Source organism: Sorex fumeus, unplaced genomic scaffold (genome assembly GCF_029834395.1).
Source record: "Sorex fumeus unplaced genomic scaffold, SorFum_2.1 ptg000063l, whole genome shotgun sequence".
Taxonomy (NCBI): domain Eukaryota; kingdom Metazoa; phylum Chordata; class Mammalia; order Eulipotyphla; family Soricidae; genus Sorex; species Sorex fumeus.
The window spans coordinates 50,622,328-50,645,921 of record NW_026606120.1 but is presented as its reverse complement, the minus strand read 5'-3'; the positions used below and the strand labels follow the sequence as shown (position 1 = coordinate 50,645,921).

Sequence of the window (23,594 nt, the reverse complement as noted above, 5' to 3'; positions counted from 1 at the left end):
ACCACTTAGCAGGCTGGGAGACAGGACTGAGTCAGCAGCATGCAAAGCAAATGCCCTGTGGGCTGCACTATCTCTCTGGACTCTGGGTGACATCTCCTACTCCCCTAGTTCACTCTCCTGACTGGGTCACACCTAGCTCTGAAGGTTCCTCCCAAAAAAAACCACACAGTGGAAAGGAATAAGACAAGGACCATCCCACCTGCTTTTGGTCAGCCCCAGGCGGGGGAGTGCTCCTCAAAAGCCTCTGCAGGGGGCTGGAGCAATAGCACAGCAGGTAGGGTGTCTGCCTTGCACTTGGCCGACTGGGATTCCATTCTCAGCATCCCATGTGGTCCCCAGAGCACCACCAGGAGTTATTCCCAAGTGCAGAGCCAGGAGTAACCCCTGAACATCGCCGGGTGTGACCCAAAAAGCAAAAACAATAACAAAAACACCCACTCTCAAAACACTCACTCTCCTGTCTTCCCCCGCCCCACCACAGAAGCTTCTCGGGCACTGTGGCTGCTCCCTGCGCCTTCGATCAGCCCAGTCCGTGCCACACCTGTTTCCTCTTCTCCTGGAGCTAAGCTAGCTGGTGGTTTCACACACTGCTGCCCCCTGAATCAGAGGTCCCCACTTATTTGGCTCACTGACCCCTCTTCAGAAAACATGAACCCAATACCTGCCAGAAATCTATCTCCTTGCAGCAAACAAAGCACCACCAGCAGCACCAATGCTTCTGTGGCTCTTCCCTGGATCGTCCCAGTGCTCCCCAGGGTGGTACCCCCCACCCATCCCCCAGCTGAGTCTTGGTCTGCCCCATGTGGCTCTTGCTGAGGTTCGGGGAAGTGACCTCAGGTGAGGGGAACTTAGGACTTGGTGACCCAGCACTTGAGGGTGGAACCCCAAACCTCACCTGGAGGTCAACCTGCTTCCAGATACAGGTCCAGGCCCAGGCTGGGGGTTCGCTCCCAAAGGGGTGCCACATGGGGGCTCAGCAGCCAGACAGTCACCAGCGGGGGTGGGGGGATGACTCTCATCTTCACACCCGGCACCCAGAGCACAGGCAGTGGCTACTGTCAACCTCAGATTGTCACCCGGACCTACTGGTGGTCTCAGCTCCTGTCAGAGCCTGCTCAGCACAGCACTGAGGATGTAGCTACTTTGTTCCTCACCCACAGAACACTGGGATTTGGGCTCCACAATGCCCAGTGGTCCCTGGATGAGCGGCACCCCCAGTAGCAGAGAGCTGGCTCACAGGGCTAGAGCAACAGACTGCATGCGAGAGCCCCGAGTTCCGTGCCCAGCTCCATAGGTCCCCAAAGCCCACCACAAGTAGCCCCTGAGCACTGCTGGGTGTGACTCCAAAACAAACAAAAACAAACAAACAAAAAAACCTAATTTTCTCAAAAGGTGGTTGGAGGTCATGAATGGGGTCATAAGACATGGGTTCCATCCTTGACACACAAACTGAAAAACTCTGATCTTGGGGCCGGAGAGACAGTACAGGCGTTAAAGGTGTTTGTCTAGTACATCACTGACTCTAATTTGATCCCTGGTGCCACATATGGTACCCCCAGCACAGTTAAATATGTCCCCCAAACTCCAAAACCAAAATGAACATACACACACACACACACACACACACACCAACCTCCAATCTCCACAGTATCTCTCTCCCTCTTCTTCATGATTTAACACATTTGCCTTAACTTTTAACGAGAACTAAACTAACAAACATTTCTGTATTCACAACAATAATATTAATTTAAAAAATGAAACTTCAGGAACCAGTGAGATAGTACGGCAGATAAGGTGTTTGCCTTATCTATAAGCAGCTGACTCAGGTTTGATCCCAGATATCCCATATGGTCCTGCTAGGAGTGACCCCCGAGCACAGAGTCAGGAGTAAGTCCTGAGCACCACGAGGTGTGGCCCCCAAACAAAACAAAGCAAAAAAAAAAAATCCTTTGGGGACATGGAGAGGATCTTGGGGCTAAAAGTGCCTGTGTTGCAAATACGAAGTCATGAGTCTGAGCCCCCAGTGCCACCCACATGCAAGGAGTATGGTTCGGGGGGCTCTGCTGTTTGGGGGAAAACAACAGTATTTGCTCTGGAAGCACAGCTGGGAGTGAGCATACCACAAGCAAAGGAGAAGCCCAAGGGGTTAGGGAGGCAGCTTCAGGGCTGGAGAGCATAATTAGCTTGCAGGAGTCCTAGACGAATCCCAAGGGCCACGTGGTCCCTTAAGCACTGCAGGGAGCCACCCCTGAGTCCTGAATCAGGAGAAGCCCCAGGGTACCACCAGGTGTGGCTCCAAAACAAACATGACACTGGCACCAGGAGTGCTACCCCTAGTGAACATGTGTGAGGACGCCACAGGAACCACAAGAGCACTGCAACCAAAAGCACACCTGCACGGCGAGCTCTGCACAACCCCATGCTCCTCCCCACCACCATGCGTGCACGTGGGCAAGCACCCCAACTAAAGTGTGTAGCCCTCAGTCAGTGCTGTGGCAGAATCTGCAAGCACCACTGTCAAGATGTGACCTTGCAGATAACGCAGCAGCAATGAAGGGCAGTGATGGGGAGAAATAATCATAGCAAGTAAGTCAGGGGCCAGACAGATAGTACAGTGCACAGGGCACTTGTCATGCATGTGGCCGACCTGGGTTCGATCCCCTGCATCCCATCTGGCCCCCGATCAATGCCAGGAGTGATTCCTGAGTGCAGAGTCAAAAGTAACCCCTGAGTGTCACCGGTTGTGACCCCAAAACAAAACTTAGTAAATACATCAGTGGAACTTCAGAGAAAACTCCGCCCTCTCTATGACCACCGTCTCCTCTATGAAGACCCCTGTAGACTCCTCTGGGGCAGGGACAGTTCCTGATACACTGACTCATCTCCTGAGCCTCAGTGCTCACCTCTGTGAAGGGCCCTGAAAGGACCCAATGGGATTCAGCCCTGGCAGCAGCGCAAGATAGAATCTTCCAGAAGACCCCAGCGTTGCTGGACCAGCCCATTTGCCTGCACCACTCCTCTGGCAAGAAAAGTATGTATTCATCCCCATCCCAGACTGCCATGGGAAGCTCAGGATAAGTCTCCTCTCTTCCACAAGGGTTTTCTGGGCCCCAAGTTTGAGTTCTTCCCACCTCCCAACCTTTGAGCATATGGTCTCAGTGCCTCTCGTTTCTCTCATGGTGTCAAGTGCCCTTCTAGGAATAAGTGTGCTGAGTGGGCAGCCCACACTTGCCATGGTGCTCGGTGGAGTCACACACCTAGTGGTTATGCTCATGTCCACTGTGTGTAGTGCTTGTTGAGGATCACGGTGTCCTCCTCATACATACTTGCTGCAGGACCTGGGGACAGTGCATGAGCATCCTGGGGTTCAGTGGACATGCCTGGCTGCAGAATGTTGGGGATCACTCTCTTTTTTTTTTTTTTTGCTTTTTGGGTCACACTTGGCGATGCATAGGGGTTACTCCTGGCTCTGCACTCAGGAGTTCCTGGCGGTGCTCAGGGGACCATATGGGATGCTGGGAATCGAACCTGGGGTGGCTGCGTGCAAGGCAAACGCCCTACCCGCTGTGCTATCTCTCCAGCCCCGGGATCACTCTCTTTTGCCCTGCAGAGTCACTGAGACCACGGTTGGGACATGTGGGCAGCTCCAGGGACCAAACGCACAGCCTCATGCTTGCAAGGCCAGTGCTTTGAGCCCCTGAGCCCATTCAACCACATTTTTAGTGTTGTTCTGAGGTCAAAGAAGTCTGTGCAATTGTCCCTTGTCTGCCGAGTGCAATAGCTGGGGAGTCTGGTCCCAGTGCCACCCTCATACACATCAGCTCAGAATTCTGTCCTTTTAATCTCTAGAAAAACCTTGCTTTAAAGCTTAAGTCAGGGCTCGAGCAATAGCTCAGCAGGTAGGACGTTTGCCTTGCACGCGGCCGACCCGGGTTCTATTCCCAGCATCCCATATGGTCCCCTGAGCACCGCCAGGATTAATTCCTGAGTGCAGAGCCAGGAGTAACCCCTGTGCATTGCCGGGTGTGACTCAAAAAGCAAAAAAAAAAAAAAAAAAGCTTAAGTCAAAATGACTTAATGACTTCCTCCTTTCTTGCTCTTGCTCATTCCTGGTGCTTGCTGCCCTCTCATTTGGAATTGCCTATTTGTGTGGTGAACAGATCACCCACAGACTGGAGGCAGCAGAAGGTGCCCAGGACATGTCTCTGGGGCTGCACGTACAACTTCACAGGCAGGTAAATCTCCATGTAGCCCTGAGAGGAAACAGGAATAAAGTGAACACTTAGGACAGGCTGCTCAGGGCCAGGACAAGCTCTACAAGTCGCAGCCGGCCCCTTCGTCACAGTGCCACAAGGCAGATGGAGCTACATCTGGATATTCCCTACACTGGAACGCTAGGTCTTCAAAGGGCTCAGAAGGGGCCTTGCTAGTAAGTGTTCATATGTTCATCTGTCCTTGCAAAAGTCAAACATATGGAGGGGCTGGAGCGATAGTACAGCAGGTAGGGTGTTTGCCTTGCATGTGGCTGACCTGGGTTTGATCCTCAGCATCCCATATGGTCCCCCAAGCACCGCCAGGAGTAATTCCTGATTGCATGAGCCAGGAATAACCCCTAAGCAGATGGTAGGTGTGACCCAAAAAGCCAAAAACAAAACCCAAACAAACAAAAAAGATAAAAATACAAGGAGATCCTTTCGCTTTTCTTTTTTCCCTATATTTGGGCTACACCCAGCCAGGTCAAGGGATACTCCAGGCTCAACGCTTGTTTCTGGCCATGCTGCGGGGGAGGGGGGTGAAAGGTGCCGCATCAAGGATGGTGCCAGGCCTCCTACATGCAGAGCCCATGCTCTAGAGTTTCCCCTCTACCAGGCCCAAGATCCTTCATCTCACAGAAGACTCTACACGCTGTAAGGGTGTCAGGCCCACATCTTCTGAATTTTCACAACCCTCCCCATTTCACAGATGAGAAAACTGAGGTTCAAACAGATGAAGCAGTCTGCCCAGAGACACACAGAGCAGGATTTGGAGATGGGTCTGTCTGTCCCCACAGCCCTAACCTCTCTCCTAATGGTTTCGTGATGTGGGAAAAGGAGCCCCAGACCGAGGTGACCCGCTTTGCCAAGGGAAGCCTCGCAGCTGCGGGTTCTGAGTTGAGGAAGAGGGAAAGAGACTGAATGGAAAGGGCCGGGGATCTGGGCCCCAGGGACTGGGTTTTGGAATCCTGGCCCTCCCCTCCCCCACCTCCGGTGACCCACATCTTCTCTTTGCCTGTGCAATTCCGAAAAGCACCCGCACCAGCTGCAGGGAGCCAGCCAGCTTACCCCAAATAAACCTGCCCGGGGCCCCTCGGTCAAAGCTGCCGGGCCCAGTCTCAAACCAGGCTGGGGCAAACAAGAGCTGGCACTCTCTGCCCTCCCGGCCAGCAGCTCACCCCACCCCACCCTCTCCTGGCTGCTTGCAAAGTGTGGTTTCAGCTTCCTGGGGGAGTTTGGTTACCTTCATTAGAATGGGCCGCAGGAGCTGGCTGGGGCTGACCGCTCAGGGCAGATTCCATCAATGCAGGAATAAAAGGAGAGAAAAAGAGGCAATAGAGCTGCCCTCCCCAGGCACTGAGAGGGGGAGAGGGGGAGCAGGGCACAGGGCCATGAGGAGCCTCTATCTGAGAGGGGTAACAGTCTTGGACCACTCCCCTCATTTCCACCCCAGCTGCTCAGCAAGGAGCAAGGCTGTGGGGACGCGGACGGGGAGGACTACGAAGAAACAGCCTTCTGAATCTAGAACGGTCCCAATCCAGGTGGCATGAGACGGTCTGGCTCACTCTTGCCCAGGCCAGGGACTGGGCGAGCCCACGCTGGGCATCCAGACACAGACGCAGAGTGGCTCCCAGTTGCTTTGTGCCCCAATGCGCATGGCCAGAAACAAGTGTTGAGCCCTCCTGCCCAGGAGCGGTTACCTCTAGGGAAGTGAGGAACAGGGTTGCAGGGGGTGGGAGGGGGTCTGTGCTTGGTGTCCTGGTTTCCCTGGTCTCTGCTTGCTGAGGGTGCGAGGGAGACTGGAGAGGGGGTGTCTGACACCCCAGAGCCTTCAGTAGTGGTGTGGCTGACTGGTAGGGTGTGGGACAAGGGTGACCTCAACTTTGCAGACATGTCTGGGTGTCTCTCTGCCTTCTAATGGGAAGGGCCACTGTGCACGTTTCTACCACATGCAGTCACCAGCTGAAGTCTTCGAGCAGGAACAGGGAGGTGGCACAGCTACAGTGGCGCATGTGGGTCAGGACCCTGCCTCTTCCCCTTTCATGTGCACCCCTGCTGTCTGGAGAGAAGGGGAGAAGGATGGAGGTGGGATGGATTGTGGGTGGGGGACGCACTTTGGGACCCAGAGGAAGAGTCCCCAGTAGGGAGTCAGAACTTCAATGCTGGGGTCAGGAGGTGGCTCAAGAGACACAGCACGTGCCTGGCACAGTGCAAGGCTCTGAGTTTGATCCCTGGCACACATCACTGCCTGGACCTGCCCCTTTGTACCACCAAGTAAGAAGGAAGGAAGTGATGGGGGGAGGAGGGAGGGAGGGTGAGAGAAGGAGGGAGAGGGAGGGAAGAAGGGAAGGAAGGGAGGGAGGGAGGGTGGGAGAAGGAGGGAGAGGGAGGGAAGAAGGGAAGGAAGGAAGGGAGGGAGGGAGGGGAGGGAGGGAGGGAGGGAGGGAAAGAGGGAGGGAGGGAGGGAGGAAGGAAGGAAGGAAGGAAGGAAGGAAGGAAGGAAGGAAGGAAAGAAGGAAGGAAGGAAGTCAGCACCGATACAGATGTAGGAACTGAGTCCCTAAGGGGTTGAAGGGTCCTGGGGTGGGGCATGGGTGATACTGCTGCCAGAGAGCAGGGCTGGGGCTCGGTCTTGTCCAGGTCTGTGGGGTGCATGGCTGACCCCCCTCTGGGGTGGAGCGCAGGTGATGCTGCTGGTGGCACTGAGTTTGCCTCTGGCCAGGGCAGATCCAGCTCAGCTGACTGTGGGCCAGTTTGCAGGAGGCTGAGCGGCCTAAAGCTGGCCGGGCTGAGTGAGACCCACCAGGCAAGGCTGGAGTTTCAGAGAAGGTGTGTGGGGGTGGGAGCGAGACAGGCAGGGCTCTGTGCCTCTGTGGGGTCCCACCTCAGCCTGCGCCTGCCCCTCGGCTTTACCCGCTGAATGAAGCTGTCCCTCCATCAGCTCTGCAACGTGCCCTGGTGGGTGCTGATCTCTCACCAGGGCCAGCCCAGGGGACTGAGGAGACTGGGAAACTGGACAGGCTGGAACCCTGGCTGGACACTGGGTTCTGAGACCTTGGGGAGGATTCACTGTGGCCTGGCCCTCAGCTCCCACATCCAACATCCAAAGCATTGGGACCACAGACCCAAGCGGCCTGGGTCTTGTAGGCAGCCAAGTGGGGGAGGGCAGAGGGCAGAGTTTAGAGGTGACTCTCCACCAGCCCCTTCCCCGCCCTGGCTTCCCTGCCTACCCCCTTTCTACCTGACATTCCCTGGCTCCCGCTGAGCCCTCGGTCCCACCAGAAGGTCTTCCGGGGCAAGATATGATGGGGTCAGAGAGTCAGAGAGAGACCTGAGGGGCTGGAGCCAAGCCGTTGAGGGTGGGGGAGGGGAGACATGGACAGAGACGAAGTTGGGAGGAGAGAAGGAAGGGAGGGATTGCATTAGCCGGGTCTCTTCCCTTCTCAAACAGTCTCCCCCAGTCCATTTGTTGTGACCATCTGGGCAGTGATTTACAAGAGGATGCATGAAAATAACTCAGGGGTCCAGGATCTCATCAATCAGGGGAGTGGGGGCACACGCCTTCTAGGTGTGAAGCCCTGAGTTGGATCCCAGGCATCACATGGCACGAGCACAGCCATGTGTGGCCCTGGTGGCCCTCAGCACCTCTGGGCCTGAGGTGGGCGCTGCCAGGCCCAAACCCTAGGCCTGGTTGGCAAGTGTTTCCAGGTGTGGCTTCAGGACCCCTGGGCACTGCTTAGGGGCACCCGGCATACCCCAACCTGCCCCAAAAAAGCAAATAAGATAAAAAGTAAAACATTAAAAGTTATGAGTCCTCCATGAGCTCAAACTTTTCTAACAAGACAGAAGGGAAAGCAAGAAGCTTATCTGGCTATCATTCACTCTTCCAGGAGAGAAGATCATTTATCAGTAAGGATCTATCTTATCTGGTGCAAAATCCTAAAAGAATGTACTGGGCTAAAGCGTACAGACTTCCCCTGCCCCCCATCCCCTCACCCTTCAGCCTCTGGGGGAGGGGTCTCAGTTCCCGGAAACACCTGCAAATGGGGCACTGACGTCTGCTACAGACCATGTGCAGGCTGAAGGTGTCAGCCTTGGGGCACTTGATTCTCGGCTCTTTAGTCACTGGAGACTCAGGCCTGGTGGCACAGACACGGGTGGGGCGGGGTGCCCTCAGCTGGGCTCTGGCATCTCAGGCCCCCAGGCTGTGCCTCGGGCAGGCGTCTCTCTCCTGGACTCCTGTGTGCTTGGGGCTGCAGGATCCCCTGCCCGGAGTGACCAGCTGCTGCAGCTGGCCATGGGGCAGCTTGGGACAGTTCGGGACACTCCTCACCCGCCCCCCAGCTACTGCTGCAGCTGTTCTCTCTGTGCTCCTCCCTCCCGGTCCCAGCACAGGACCTGAGGGGACTGGCAGGGACCCCCCAGTGATGACGGCCAGCCCACACTCTAAGGACTGCCTCAGAATCCTCCTGCTCAGAGGCCGAGCCATAGCAAAGCAGAGAGGGTGCTTGTCTTGCAAATGGGAGACCCTACTCTGAGCCCCCGGCACCCCTAAGTCCCAGAGCACCCTCAGGAGTGATCCCTATGTGCAGAGCCAGGAATAAGCCCTGAGCACCGCTTGGGTTGGCCTAATAGCAAACAAAGAAAATATCCTCCACAGCTCAGAGGCCAGAAGCCCTGGGGAGAGGCTGGATGGGGAGGCTGAGGCTGCTCATTGGCCGACCCAGGGTGATGGAGGCTCGCAGGGGGCCCGAGCCCTGCCCCTGTGACCATGGGCTCCAGGAAGGAGTGGGGGAGACTGCCCATCACGGTTCAGGGAAAGGCAGCTCTCGGACCCTCTTCACTGACGCCAGTGTGGGGTGACCTGAGCATCTTTGTTCTTGCCTCGCCTCACTGAAGTTCTGACTTCACGTTTCCTCCCTTCCTTCCTTCCTCCCTCCCTCCCTTCCTTCCTTCCTCTCTCTCTCTTTTTCTTCCTTCCTTCCTTCCTTCCTCCCTTCCCCTTCCTTCCTTCCTTCCTTCCTTCCTTCCTCCCTCCCTCCCTTCCCCTTCCTTCCTTTCTTCCTTCCTTCCTTCCTTCCTCCCTCCCTCCCTCCCTCCCTCCCTCCCTCCCTTCCCCTTCCTTCCTTCCTTCCTTCCTTCCTTCCTTCCTTCCTTCCTTTTCTTTCCTTCCTTCCCTCCCTCCCTCCCTCCCTCCCTTCTTCCTTCTCTCCTCCCTTCCTTCCTCCCTTCCTTCCTTCCTTCCTTCCTTCCTTCCTTCCTTCCTTCCCTCCCTCCCTTCTTCCTTCTCTCCTTCCTTCCTTCCTTCCTTCCTCCCTCCCTCCCTCCCTCCCTCCCTTTTTCTTCCCCCCACCCCCTTTCTCAGGGTTGTCATTTGCCGCAGGTTTCCTCACTGCCCACAGGACCACATGGTCCCGGCCACTACAAGCTTCTCCCTTGGGCTCAGCAGGTGATAAGCTCTTCCCCCCTTCCCCCTTCTCCTGCCCTGAGCCGGCCCATCCAACCTTGGAAGAAGGGGGTGCAGTTTGGGGGCTGCCCAGGGGCCGAATTTCCCAATTTGTGTTACAGCAGAGTTTGGGAAGTAGGAGGTGGGGCTGGGGGACAGGCAATGTGTGTGTAGGGGTCCTGACAGCACCTTCTCAGAACCCCCAAAGGGTAATCAACCCATACATGACCCCCCCAGGCCCTGAAACAAAGGTCCCCAGCCTTGCCCTGTGGCGGAACGAGGCCGGCTGTGCTCACGGGACCTCAGCAGAGTGCTAAGGGGAAGAGTGAAGGGCGATGGTGGCTGAGCCGTGAGATGATCTCGGGATGACTCACAGGCTGAGTGTGGGTTCAGGATCCACATGCAGGCCCCTCTGAACCACTTTTCCTCCTTTTGCTCTTATCCTGACAAGGGACCTCTCTGGCAGTGCTAGGGGCAGGGATGCGGGCCTGAGGGCTTAGTGCTCCAGACCAGCTCCGCAGTGCTCGGGCACTGGGGATCTGGCGGGGGCAGGGCAGGCAGTGACACCTTTGGAACTTGCTGGAACTTGTACCTGCCAGGCATGTGCTCCCAGCCCTGGCTATCTCCCCAGCGACTGAGGGACTGAGGCCCCGGGCTAAAGCCCTTCTCTCTGGGGCAGGCCATGGATGCCCACCCTAAGCTGGGAAGCCCCCGCACGGCCTCTGGGTTGGGATGGCCGAGGTGCTCAATTCCTAAGTAGGAAAGTTGCTCCAGGCTGCGCTGGGCAACACCTGGCCCCCACAGACACCCCCAGGCCCATTCCAGAGCACACCCCAAAGCAAGAAGCTCTGCAAGAAATGGCAGCAAGCGGCAGGCACGGCTCCTGGCAGAGAGTCTGTCCTGTCTATCACAGTACAGAAATGTGGAGACAGAAACTGGCAGGTTTCACCACCCGTGAAGGTGCCAAAAGCTGCTAGAAACAGCACTGGCTGCCTGGGGAGGGAGGGAGGCGTGCAGCAGAGGCCATGGACAGACCCCTCAGGGCTGCAGCTCTTCTGGCATTGGGGGAAGGTTGGGGCCCTGGCTGCTGTCAGAAACGCACCCTCAGCCAACCTGCCCCATGAATCTGGTTCTGGGTTTGTAAGCTTCGAGATATCTCTCTCTCTCTCTCTCTCCCTCCCTCCTTCCTTCCTTCCCTCCCTCCCTCCCTTCCTCCCTCACCCTCCCTCTCTCTCTCTCCCAGATTCTCTCTCTCTCTGAGATCTCTCTCCCCCCCAGATCTCTCTGAGATCTCTCTCTCTCTCTCTCTCTCTCTCTCTCTCTCTCTCTCTCTCTCTCACACACACACACACACACACACACACACACACACACACATACTCACACTCACACAGGTTTGTTTCAGTTCCAGGCCATGCTGATGTGGACTGACTAGAAGGAAGGGGAGCGAGTGGCACAAGTGGGTCTCTCATCTATGTGACCAGGCAGATGTGGAGCCAGTAACTGACATGTGGAGAAACTGCGGAGGGGACAGACCAAGGCCCAAGGGCAAGCCTGGGCAAGCCTGAATGCAGAGGAAGGGACAGGTGGCTCCAAGCAGGCAGTGCTGGCAGGGAGACAGAGCTGTGGGGGAGGGGTGGGCAGGAGTTCACCGAGGTGTTTCTCTCTTGCGGGGGCTTGCGAGGAAATGGGGCTCTGTGAGCTCTGGGGGATGGGGGACAAGCTCACAAGGGAGGGAGTACTGGGGAGAACAGAGGCCCCAGGACCCAGATCGGGGGCCGGCCACCATATCAAGGAAGCCGTGTGTGGTCAAGTAGCCGGTGACAGTAACCCAAGGAGTGGCATGAGAGGCAGGAGGAAGGAGGGAGTAAGGGGAGGCTGAGTGCCAAAGGGCCTGATGAGAATTCCAGTAAGGCTTGGATGAAGACTGAAGTCACTGGTGACAGCGGGTGAGATTCATGGAAAAGGAGGCCAAAAGGGGGCGTCAAATGTCTTGGGAGGAAATTTCTGCTACGGGGAGAATGAAGAGGTGGAGGATGAGGTGGCTCTGCACCACACAGGCACGGTGACACCACAGACACCAGCTTTCCATGTGGGGACCACACTGCCCTGCGGGGGAGAGGCTCTTGGTGGGTGCATGTGACCCACTCGCCCAGGTTGGAAGCTGTGAGGTCCAGCCCATCACTGCCTGGCACCCTCTGGAACCACCACCAGTCCAACTCCATTTGTCAGACATGTCAAAAAACTATTCTAGGGGTCTGGAGTCATAGCACAGCGGATAGGGCACTTGCCTTGCATACAGTCAACCCGGGTTCGATTCCCAGCATGCCATATGGTCCCGAGTACCACCAGGAGTAGTTCCTGAGTGCATGAATCAGGAGTAACCCCTGTGCGTTGCCAGGTGTGACCCCCCCCAAAAAAAACCATTCTAGATAAGAAGAAACTAAAAAGACTTGGCCACTAAGAGGGTATGCTCTGGGTTGGCTTCCAGATGGAAAAGAAGATCTATAAAAAATATCGACATGAGTCAGTGCAGTAGTACAGTGAGTATGTGTTTACCTTACACGTGGCCAACCCAGGTTCTATACCCAGAACCCCATATAGTCACCTGAGCACTGCCAGGAGGGAGTCCTGAGTGCAGAACCAGGAGTAAGTCCTGAGCATCAGTGGGTATGAACCAAAAACAAAACAAAACAAAATTGGCAAAGCTTCAATATGGCGTTTATGTTCAGTGACATAGTGCCTTCCCGCTGAAAACACCGCCAGTGAGACATGGTTGCATTGTGGTTGTGTAGGAAAGCAGGGGCTCCTGGCTCCCAGGAACGGTCGGTATGCAGGGAGGAAGTGTTACGCATCTGCAGCTACTTGCCAAGTGGTCTGGCAAACAGGAAAATGCGCAGTTAAACACACAGATAGAAAAGCAGCCGCTGGAGTTAACAGCTAGAAACCCTCAGGTGACGGATATGCAGACATTCACTGTTACTGGGCCCTCTCGAGCAAATCGATGAACAACGGGAGGGCCTTTACTTTACTTTACTTTATATCCGGGGACAAGGGAAAGGGCAGCCCATGTGTAGGGCACAAACCCTGGGCTAGGCAAGGGCAGTTTTCAGCACAGAGCTTCTTCTTGTCATCCCAGCAGGAAGTGTTGATAGAAACTAACCGGAAGCCAGGACACTGAACAGGTCAAGGCTCGGAGGAACCCCCTAGGATCTCTAAAGCAAGGGTTGAGGTCTGGGTGCTACCCTTGGGAGTGCTGGGCTCAGTGATCTGAGGGACAGCAGGGCTTTTTGTCAAGTGGTGGCATTTAGGAATTCCTGGGCCAAAATTTGGACATGTGACGTTTTTCAGAACAGTGGTGTGCCCCCTTGCCAATCTGGAATCATAGTTGAAAACTAGACCAGAAGGTTTCTGAGAAGGAACATCTGTCCTGATGTTGGGTTGTTTTTTTGTTTTTGTTTTTTGTTTTTTTTTGGCTCACACCCAGCGATGCTCAGGGGTTACTTCTGGTGCTGCACTCAGGATTACTCCTGGCGGTGCTCGGGGGACCATATGGGATGCTGGGGATCAAACCCAGGTTGGTCGCTGGCAAGGCAAATGCCCTACCCACTGTGCTATGGCTCCACCTCCCCAATGGTTTTTGTTTTTTTTTCTGTGTTTCTACACAATTATCTATCTGTGCCCAAGATACGCTTAACTCATTAACAAGGGGGTCAGTGGGTAGGGACAGCTGCTTCAACACATGAGGGCCAGAGATTTAGGACAGACAGACGCCTACCTTGCATGCAGCTAACTGGGGTTCAATCCATGGCACTCCCGAATGGTCCCAGGGGGCCCCAGCAGGGTGACCCCTTAGCACAGAAACAGGAAGTTAAGTCCTGAGCACTACTGTGGCCCAAAAACAAAAACAGAAAGAAAAAAAAATCCAACCAGAGAGAGAGGGAGAGATCAAAGTATGCTTAGTCAACAGGAGAAGGAATGCTGAAATCAGATGGCCAAGACTCAAGACTGGTTAATGTCTTACAGGGTGAGAAAACCCCGAACAGTTCCCCTTCTGCTAGCTTTAAACTACAGAAAAGATAAATGAATGCAAGCAGCATTTCTCTACAATGTGTTCTAAAGATGGTGTGAAATTCAGCATCAGGAGCCGGTCATGTTAGGGACAGGGAAGTCTATCTGTCCCAGGAAGGGGTGCTCAATGCCTCCCTGAGGCAGAAGGTGGGAGCAGACAATCCAGGGCAGACCAGGAGGAGGGGACGAACAAAAGGGCCTTCACCATCTGCTCCGCGTTGCTCCTAGACACTTCTCGCTTCATCAGAGTCCCATTACCTCCTATAGAATCCACAGGCATTTTGTTTTAACAGAAACCCAAGGCTTAGCATTTTCTGAGCAAATTGTCTTTCTTACTAGAAGATAGAGGTATTGGAACACAGATGGGGAAAAATAATTCTGAGGCAGGAGCCAGGGAGGTAGCTCAGTGGAGCCAGGCTCCATCCTCAGTATCACAAAAAGGAAACAAAAAAGGGACAAGCCTGGTCCAACTGTGCACCCTGCAAAAACCAGCCACAGGGCCAGAGAGAGTGAGTACAGGGGTTAAAGCACTGGCCTTGCACAAAACCAAGCCTGGTTCATTCCATGGCACTGTACCTGGTCCCCTGAGTGCGCCAGGTGTGACCCTGGAGCACAGAGCCAAGAGCTAAGTCTGAGCATCACCAGGTATAAAACAAAACAGCAACATTAAACAAAAGCAAGAGCACAAAAACACACCTGTGCTTGTCCACCAGCAAATGCCTGGTGCAGGGGACTGTCCCTTTGCCAGGTGCCTTCTTCATCAGGGTATCACAGGGACAGGGATCCCTCCTGTCTGGCTGGGCTCTGCGGACAGCTGAGACCTTGTTGACTGACCATACAGCCAAGTGTTAACATGCTGACCTGTGCAGTACCTTTGCCTGGGTGATGACCTGGGTCTGATCCTACACTGCGAGGGGGATGGGGGGGGGGGGGACACACAGAAACAACAAAAACAGAAACAACAAAAAAAATAAAACCCTACTGCAGGTCCAAGGAGAAAGCCCAAAGGGCAGGAGTGCATGTCAGGATGCCTAAAGGAAAGGAGAAAAACAACAATCTTCCATGGCATAAGTGGAAAGGATTGAGAAAAAGCCACCCCACCCCCAGCCCCTAGAAACACCCTCACTTCTGGTCAGGCCAGCACAAGTACAGCGTCGCCACCCACTCGGCCACCAGCACAGCTGAATCACAGCCCTGTGTGTCAGGGAAAGTATTTTTAGAATGTGTTGTTGTCACAGGTGGCTTTAGAAGTGTTTCTGCACAGAAGTTAAACAAAGGTGGACTCGGGCACTCCCCCCCAGCAGCTCTAGCCAGAAGCCCAAGGATGTGTTAAACCTGTCCTGGCAAGAGAGGGTTGGGCAGTGCCTCCCTGAACCAGAGCGGAAAGGCCAGGAGGTTCAGGCTGAAGCCTGGGTCTCAGAAACGCTCTCAGGCTTTGCCCAGTGGGATTCAACTAAGCAGCACCGAGCCAGGAGCATCCAGTTCTTGTGACGCAAGGTAAGAACCTGGAGGGCGAAGGGGAGCTGAGGGGGGAAGGGAAAACAGGATCCTCCTTCACTGCAGACATCACAGTTCACTCCCTGGGTCAACCCTTTACGACTGAATACACAAATATAAATAACAGAGAAGCACCTCCCAGACTGGGGTGACAAAACTCTAGTCTTGCCATGGCTACAATAACAAAGAAAGATGGGTAGGCTATCATTTTTTAAAAATGTTCTGTCATGACATTAAAAAACTAATGACAGGTGGAGTTCATGCCCAATTCAATCAACCTAACCAATGACTGAATAAATAGCAATACTCCTACATTAAAAAAAAAAATCAATGACAGGGTCAGGGAATAGGACAGCATGTAGAGTGTTGGCCTTGCACGTAGCTGACTGGGTTCAATCCCCATACCCCAGATGGTTCCCCAGGCACTTCCAGAAGTGATCCCTGAGCACAGAGCAAGGAGTAAGCCCCAGGCACTGCCCGTGTGGTTCCTTTTCACTCCCAACAACAAACAAAAAAACAGAACAAACAAATGACAGTCTGCATCACATTTTTTTTTTCTTTTTGGGTCACACCCGGCAATGCTCAGGAGTTACTCCTGGCTCATGCACTCAGGAATTACTCCTAGAGGTGCTCGGGGGACCATATGGGATACTGGGAATCGAACCCGGGTAGGCCGCGTACAAGGCAAACGCCCTACCCGCTGTGCTATCGCTCCAGCCCCTGCATCACTTCTTGAGATATGCTCTTACTTAGCTTTGCCTCTTTCACCTGCATCTGCCCGAGATGTGCACTTTCTTACCTGAGGGTATGTTTCCCCATTCTGGGGAAGTGACCTGCATATTCCAGCGTGGGATGTGTATTTGGCTTTTTCCCCTACGAAGACCTTTTTCTCTTAAACACATATTCCTTTCTCTATCTCCCCTCACATCTAGGTCAATTTCTTTCAATAAAAAATATCTTCCTTTACAAACACACACACACACACACACACACACACACACACGTTAAAAAATAAATAACAAGGACTGAAGAGATAGTATGGTAAGAAAAGCGCTTGCCTTGTTTACAGCTGACCCTAGTTTGATTCCTGACACCATGTACGGTCTCCTGAGCCCCACCAGGAGAGATCCCTAAGCACAGAGTAAGCAAGATTCCTGAGTAAACCCCGAGCAGAGCCAGGTATGGCATGAAAAACAAAAACAATAAAATATAATAAATTACAAGCTAAAAAATATCTGCAAAGTATGTCAAAATTATTATTTCTAGTTTTTATATATCAATGGATATGTACAGATCCGTGGAAACAAGGGTGAAGAAGGTTGCCAGGCAATTCATAAAGGAGTTCCTGATGACGAATAAATGTAATTCAAGAAGTCCAAGCATGTATAATTCAGAAGCAATCCTAAGTGTAGTCTCTTTCAAACGCGAAAGATTTGAGAAGCCTTCATCACCAGGTGTCGGGACAGCTAGACTCTTTCTCTCACCCCTCATGGGATAGCAGGCTGAGGCCACAATTGAGAGAAACGTGGCAAATGCATTAAAACTCTTGAGATTGCCTCCCTGTGATGGAACAGTCTCCACCTCTCACGTTTGTTTGTTCTATGAAGAGAAGATGTTTGTGAACCACTCAGTGCTACGGCCCTCAGATCAGGTCATGGCCCTCAGATCAGGTCATCAGCCAACGTACACAAAAGGGCTCAGTTCCAGCAGATTTTATTTACAAAAACAACTTGCTAGATTTGGCCTAGAGGGACTGCCAATCGTACACAGAAGTTGCTGCCATGGGGAATGATTTTGCTACCAGAGTAATTACCACGTTATGATTTTTTGTTTTATTTTGTTTGTTTTTTGGATACTCAGTGGTGCTCAAGGGTTACTCCTGCCTCTGCACTCAGGAATTACTCCTGGTGGGCTCAGGGGACCATATAGAGATTGAACCCAGGTCAGCCGCATGCAAGGCAGATGCCCTACCCACTGTACTATTGCTCTAGCACCAACATGGCCTTATTTTTAATCCTCAAAATTAGGGGGAATTTTTGTTACCCCCCCCCTTTGCTAAACAAACAAAAAAAAGAAATAAAGAAAAGAAACTGATAAATTTTAACGTTTTCTTGTAATGAAATATTATGCAGTCATTTAAATGTATGCAAAAAAAAGCAGGGCTCCATTGTGAAGCAAATCAAGCGGACTAGAATACAGACCTTTAAATTCTCACTTTATGCAATCCAAACAATTTAAACCAATTTCACCATAGTCAGATTGATATAAACAAAAGATACGTTTTTAGGGCCTGCCCCCTTTTTTTAGATCATAAATAACAACAAAATTCTAAAAAAAAAAACCAAAAACATCTAGCACCAAACAACAATTCAATACAATTCAATCCTTTTCTAGTCTTTTTTTGGGGGGGCGTCATACCCGGTGATGCACGGGGGTTACCCCTGGCTCATGCACACAGGAATTACTCCTGACGGTGCTCAGGGGACCATATGAGATGCTGGGAATCAAACCTGGGTCGGCTGCGTGCAAGGCAAATGCCCTACCGGCTGTGCTATCACTTCAGCCCTCCAGCCCTTTCCTTATCCCAGCTCAGTGCTTGGGTAGCCAGAGTTTATAGCAGCTCGGGGAATAAGGGAGCCTCAAATCTTATACAGGGACACTTGGGGCATGCCAATGACTCTGACACAGGCCCGGGCCTTGGGGAAACCCACGCAGGCCACACAGGCCGCTGGGCTCCCTGGCTGCTCTTTCATCAACGCCAGCACACACAATGAAATGTCACGCTAGAACCTGCCGTTCGAGAACAAGCTATTAGCACTTAGCAAGATGAGTGGGGCTGTTACGCCAAGACCAACAGGAAAAATAAAGAGCTGTCCCAAGGCCAAGAATGAGATTCACGTGGTAGAGGCCCTGGGGTCCTTTCCCAGCACCGCAACCCTCCTCGCAAACACCACTGCCCTGGCAGCACCCACAATGAGCTGCAACAACAAAACTGTCCCATAGGGGCGCCATAATCATGCACATGATTGTCCAAGAACCCCTAAAGGAATAGGAGGCCCAGGGCCTGCCTCTCTCCCTCCTCTCTGCTGGGAGAACCACAGGGCAGGCGTAGAGGTGACGGTGACCAGCCAACAGCAAAGCTCTTTGTCACCACCCCAATGGCTGGTGTGGCAGAAGCCACACAGCCCCCTCCAGCCCCCGCCCCCCCCCCCTTTCAAGCCGCCTGTCCTGAGTCCTCCCTGCTGGGCCCTCACCACTGCCCACTTTCATCCCAGCAGCCCTGCAAGGACCCATCCTCCTGCAGGCTCAGTTGGTCGCAGGCTGACCCCTAGAGGACGGCTGGGGCACAGCAGGGCACTGAGGGCCTGGCCCAGTCTGGCGCTGACCTGAAGAGCTGCAGTCTTGCCCCTATGGCCCCTTCTGAGCCAGATGGAGCCCAGAGCCGCATGGCCCAGGGGTCTGAGCCAGGAAGGAGGCTAGTACAGTGCAGGGGCCCGCCCAGCCGGCCTTCCCCTCCAGCCTGCAGAACCGCCAGAGACGGCTCAGAGGCTAGAAGGTCACAAGTTCAAACCCCAGAACTGCCCACGTGCCTGAAACGGCCCCAACAGCTACAGCTTCGTAGCTGGATCCCCAACAGAACTGGTGAAAGTGCGGCCAGGGGGAGGCTACCACCTCCCCCTCTAACCCCCCAGCCCTCCCACACACAACTTGTGCTTGGCTCCCCAGCGAGGGGAGGATCCTCTCCCACAAAGAGACTGTTCTGGGCTGGGCTGGAGGGGCCCGGACTCTGCCCCCACCTGGCCCCTGCCCACTCCCACTGGCTGTGCAGGAGTGTGGCGGCGCAAACCCCCAGTCATGAATCCAGTGTGTGCCTGGGTCCCAGGAACATTAGCAGCTGGACTGCAGGAAGTCCTACAGCCGCAGCACCCTGTCTGAGGCGAGATTTAATCTCAGGCTGCAACTCTGCCCACTCTGGGTCTCTGGGTGGAAGAACTGGTTGTTGCTGTTGGGGAAAACCACACAGGCCTTGTCTGTGTGTCGAGGAGCGGTTGGCGACAGGGGAAGCTGCAGTCCTCTCTCCCAGGGAGCGCCTCTTGGCTGCTCTACTCGGCGGGGGAGCGGGAAGAGCTGCTCTGTGAGAGCCCTGTTCTTGACTTCCCGGGGGAGTTGCTTCTCTGCTTCCAATAACAAACTTCCTGGGCTGAGCACATGTGCAGGATGCCCCTTACCTGCTCTCCACAGTCGGGGATCTCCGGCATGCAGGACAGGGGCCCCGCGGTCTCCACGGACAGCACATCCTTCAGCAGTTCCTCACAGCCTGTGGCAGACAGAGAGACAGTGAAGGTCACAGCCTGAGGCGGGCTCGGCAATTTGGCCCCTGGGAGGCCTTGGCCAGGATGTAATGAGGGGACATAGGTGGCCTGAGTCTGTAGGAGACAGGCCGGACACAGAAGGAGGGCAGGCTGAGGAAGGGGAATCAAGCAGGCCTTCCTGGAAGAAGAGGTATAAAACTCCCTGACTCACTGGTGAGGCCTCCCAGGTGTACACACTGCCCTGAGGCCTCTGCAGCCCGGGAAACTGAGTGTATCTGGGATAAGGCCACTTTCTTATGGGTCTCTGTCCCATGGGCCCCATGACACCATTGGAATCCCTCTCTGTCCTTGAGAAAACGCCCCCAAATCATACCTAACAAGGGAGGAAAATCCTGCCCCGGCTCCAAGCTTAGCGGGGGCCCCAGGGAGCCTAGCCATCGCATATAGGACCCCAACCTCTGCTGGCTCCCCTCCTCACCCCTGCCGGAGCTTCCTGCTGCCTGCTCCCCAGAACTCAGAGGGTCTGGAGAGGTTCGGTGAGCCCACCTGGCTGCTGCCCTTGCTCCTCCCCTCGGCCCATTAGTTTCCAAGTAACAACAATCAGCCATGCTGAGATTCCAGATTCCAGATTCCGGGGATTTTATTGCTCCCTTGAGGGCTAGTTTGCCCAGGTTAGCTTAGAGCTGTCCTGTGTTTTAAAACACAAGCCCCAGGAGACTCCAGGCCACCCACGGGGGAGGTGGACTCCTCTGACCTCTTTCAGGGCACAAAGGCAGAGAAGGCAAAGAGGGAGTTCTTCATTTCTTCTTCTTTTCTTTTTTTGCTTTTTGGGTCATACCCGGTGATGCACAACGGTTATTCCTGGCTTTGCACTTAGGAGCTACTCCTGGTGGTGCTCAGGGGACCATATGGGATGCTGGGAATCGAACCCATGTCGACCGCAAACACCCTACCTGCTGTACTATCACTCCAGCCCCGGGGAGTCCTTCATTTCTTTTTTTTTTTTTTGCTTTTTGGGTCACACCCGGCAATGCACAGGGGTTACTTCTGGCTCTGCACTCAGAAATCATTCCTGGCGGTGCTCAGGGGACCATATGGGATGCTGGGAATTGAACCTGGGTCGGCTGTGTGCAAGGCAAACGCCCTACCCACTGTGCTATCTCTCCAGCCCCGGGAGTCCTTCATTTCTGAGGGGGCAGAAATGCTGCCCTGGGTGTGGGACTCAAGGGCCGAGGTGCAAAGGCCGCCATAATTCCTTTGCAGATGGGCAGGAGTCCAAGACCCTCCTCCTGAGCCTCCAGAGAAGTTAGAACTCACTTCCGGGTCACCTGCTGGGCTGTGAGACCCTGGCAGTTAGGCATCCCAGCCACCACCTCCCCCAGCTCCAGAGCACCCCGCAGGCCTCACCTTTCATGGCAAACACCCCTCTGCAAAAGTCCTTGAAATTGATTCTCCCCAGGTCGTTGGGGTCCAGATATTTCACCAGTTTTTCTACCTGTGGGGAGGAAGGAGGGACAGTTGTAAGGAACCTAGGGAGGCCCCACAGGGCTAATGGGGTGTGGCATGAGTCAACAGCAAACGGGGAGGTCCCTCCCAGTATCCCCCACCAAACCTACCCCAGGGGCCAGGCCAAGTCAGGACACAGACCACTGGACAGTCAGGTTTGGGCCCTCAGTGACAAGACACGCGGGGCTTCATGAGATGGGGTGGAACCGGCCCTTTCCTCCCCACCCCAAAGAGACTCCGAGTTGCCACCCAGGAATGGCCTCTCTGGCTCCTGATCAAGCTGCTTAACGACCATGATCCAAGAGACTCAGGAACAAATCTCGGAACCCAGCAGGATTTGGCAGAAATCCCTCCAGATTCAATTGTTAGAATTTCAAAATTGCGTGGCCACTACTGTGGCCGCACGACATCATATGTTATTCATAAGCAGCAATAGAAAACAAATTGTCTACTGTTGCCTTTTTGGCAGATCTGAGTGTTGGGGTAAAATCCCAAATAATAATGGTTGAAATATTGAATGTATCAAAGTAGAGAGAGAGTAATGTGGAAATCATCTGCCCCACAGGTAGGGGGAGGGTGTAGGATGGAGGTATACCTTTTTTTTTTTTTTATGAAGGAGTACTGCTATTTATTCAGTCACTGATTAGCTGATTGAATTGGGCATGAACACCTTACCTTTTTTTTTTTATAATTTTATTTATTTATTTATTGAATCACTGTGGGAAATGTTACAAAGCTTTAAGGTTTAAATCTCGGTCATACAATGATCAAACACCTTTCCCTTCACCAGTACTCAGTTTTCACCATCAAGAACCCCAATATACCTCCCCCACCCCTTCCAATGCCTATGAGGCAGATGATTTATACTTAACTCTTCTCTACATTGATTACATTCATTGCTCGATTTGCTCGAGCGGGCCCAGTAACGTCTCCATTGGAGACTTTGTTGTTACTGTGTCTGGCATATCGAATACTCTCGGTAGCTTGCCGGGCTCTCCGAGAGGGGCGGAGGAATCGAACTCGGGTCGGCCATGTTGGCCGCTTGTAAGGCGAACGCCCTACCCGCTGTGCTATCGCTCCAGCCCATTATTTCAACAAAAGATGCACCATTATTGTTTAGAATTTCGCCCCCAACAATCAGAATTGCTGAAAAGGCATTGTGAAATACTTTGTTTTCTATAGTTGGTATGAGAATCATATAATGTCATAAAATGATTTTGGATTTCTGCAAAGAGCCAGATAATTACGAGATTGGTTTCTGTCCGTTTGGTGTTATGGCTGTGTGGGAGAGCCACTCGTGGGGGGCAACTCATGACCTCGGAAGGGTGTGAAGGATGAGCCAGTACTTCCCTCCTTCCCATGAGACTGCAGTTGCCCCGTCACTACTGGCTCATACCTGGCTTTCCTATAAGCTCTGAGGCCGCGTCCACCTTGCTGCTGTGGGGGAAAAGGGCAGAAGGGAGCAACACCCTTTCCCTCACAGGGAGGCATAACGCCACAGTTTAACGCATGGACCATTCACTTTTCTGCCGCAAGCTGCCGGGCTCTGGATTAAGTCCTTTTGCCTCTGGAGCCATGGCCGTGCCAGAGAGCTGCTCGTGGGGAGCACCTCGTGACCTCGGCAGAGCATGAAGGACGAGCCGGTACCGTCTCCCTTCCCATGAGACTGCATAGACTGGGGTTTTTGGTGGTGGAGAATGGGCACTGGTGAAGGTATGGGTGTTTCATCGTATGACTGAGGTTTAAACCCGAAAGCTTTGTAACTGCTTTCACAGTGATTCAATACATAAAATTATAAAAAATGAAAAAAAAAAGTAAGTTGGAGTTCATGGCCAATTCAATCAGTCTAATCAGTGGCTGAATAAATAGCAGTACCCTTACAAGGAAAAAAAAAAAGTCAGGCCACAGAGCCACTTCCTAGGCGGATGGAGTACAGGGAGGAAAAGGGAAGCCAGCAGCTTAGAGCATGGCCTTCGTGGGAAGTGTCTCTGTCCCACAGACAGTGGCCCGCAGAAAGTGAACGAATGCTCTGAATTTTTCACTTAGTGGTATTCTTCTTCATTTGGGGAGGTGGGTCTCCCTAAGCAGTGCTCAGGAGACCAGAGGTCCTTCAGAACAATTATGCTTGGGGTACCCATATGGTCAACCCAGGCAAGGCAAGTGCCTTAGCCCCTGTATTATCTGTCTGGCCAAAGTGGCTGTCTTTCTTTGTCTGTCTTTCTTTCTTTCTTTCTTTCTTTCTTTCTTTCTTTCTTTCTCTCTTTTTGTTTTTTGGGTCACACCCAGCGATGCACAGGAGTTACTCCTGGTTCATGCACTCAGGAATTACTCCTGGTGGTGCTCGGGGGACCATATGGGATGCTGGGAATTGAACCTAGGTCGGCTGCATGCAAGGCAAACGCCCAATCCGCTGTGCTATTGCTCCAGTCCCCAAAGTGGCTTTCTTGGTGCAACCCTACCCTGACACCAGTGGCCACTGGCTAGCTGCCCCTCAACCTATTCCTTTCA

The 23,594-nt window shown here is 53.4% G+C and overlaps 1 protein-coding gene across 1 annotated transcript in view; it reads right to left on the bottom strand.

The window, feature by feature from the left end:
• The window catches only part of RAB11FIP4 (RAB11 family interacting protein 4), a 100,855-nt gene that overhangs the window by 47,175 nt on the left and 30,086 nt on the right, over positions 1-23,594 (bottom strand). Inside the window, exons 2-3 of the mRNA XM_056126831.1 lie at positions 20,988-21,075; positions 19,497-19,585 (exon numbers count right to left, since the gene is read on the bottom strand). Coding sequence (XP_055982806.1) covers positions 19,497-19,585; positions 20,988-21,075 — 177 coding nt within the window. The remainder of the gene's footprint in view (positions 1-19,496; positions 19,586-20,987; positions 21,076-23,594) is intronic.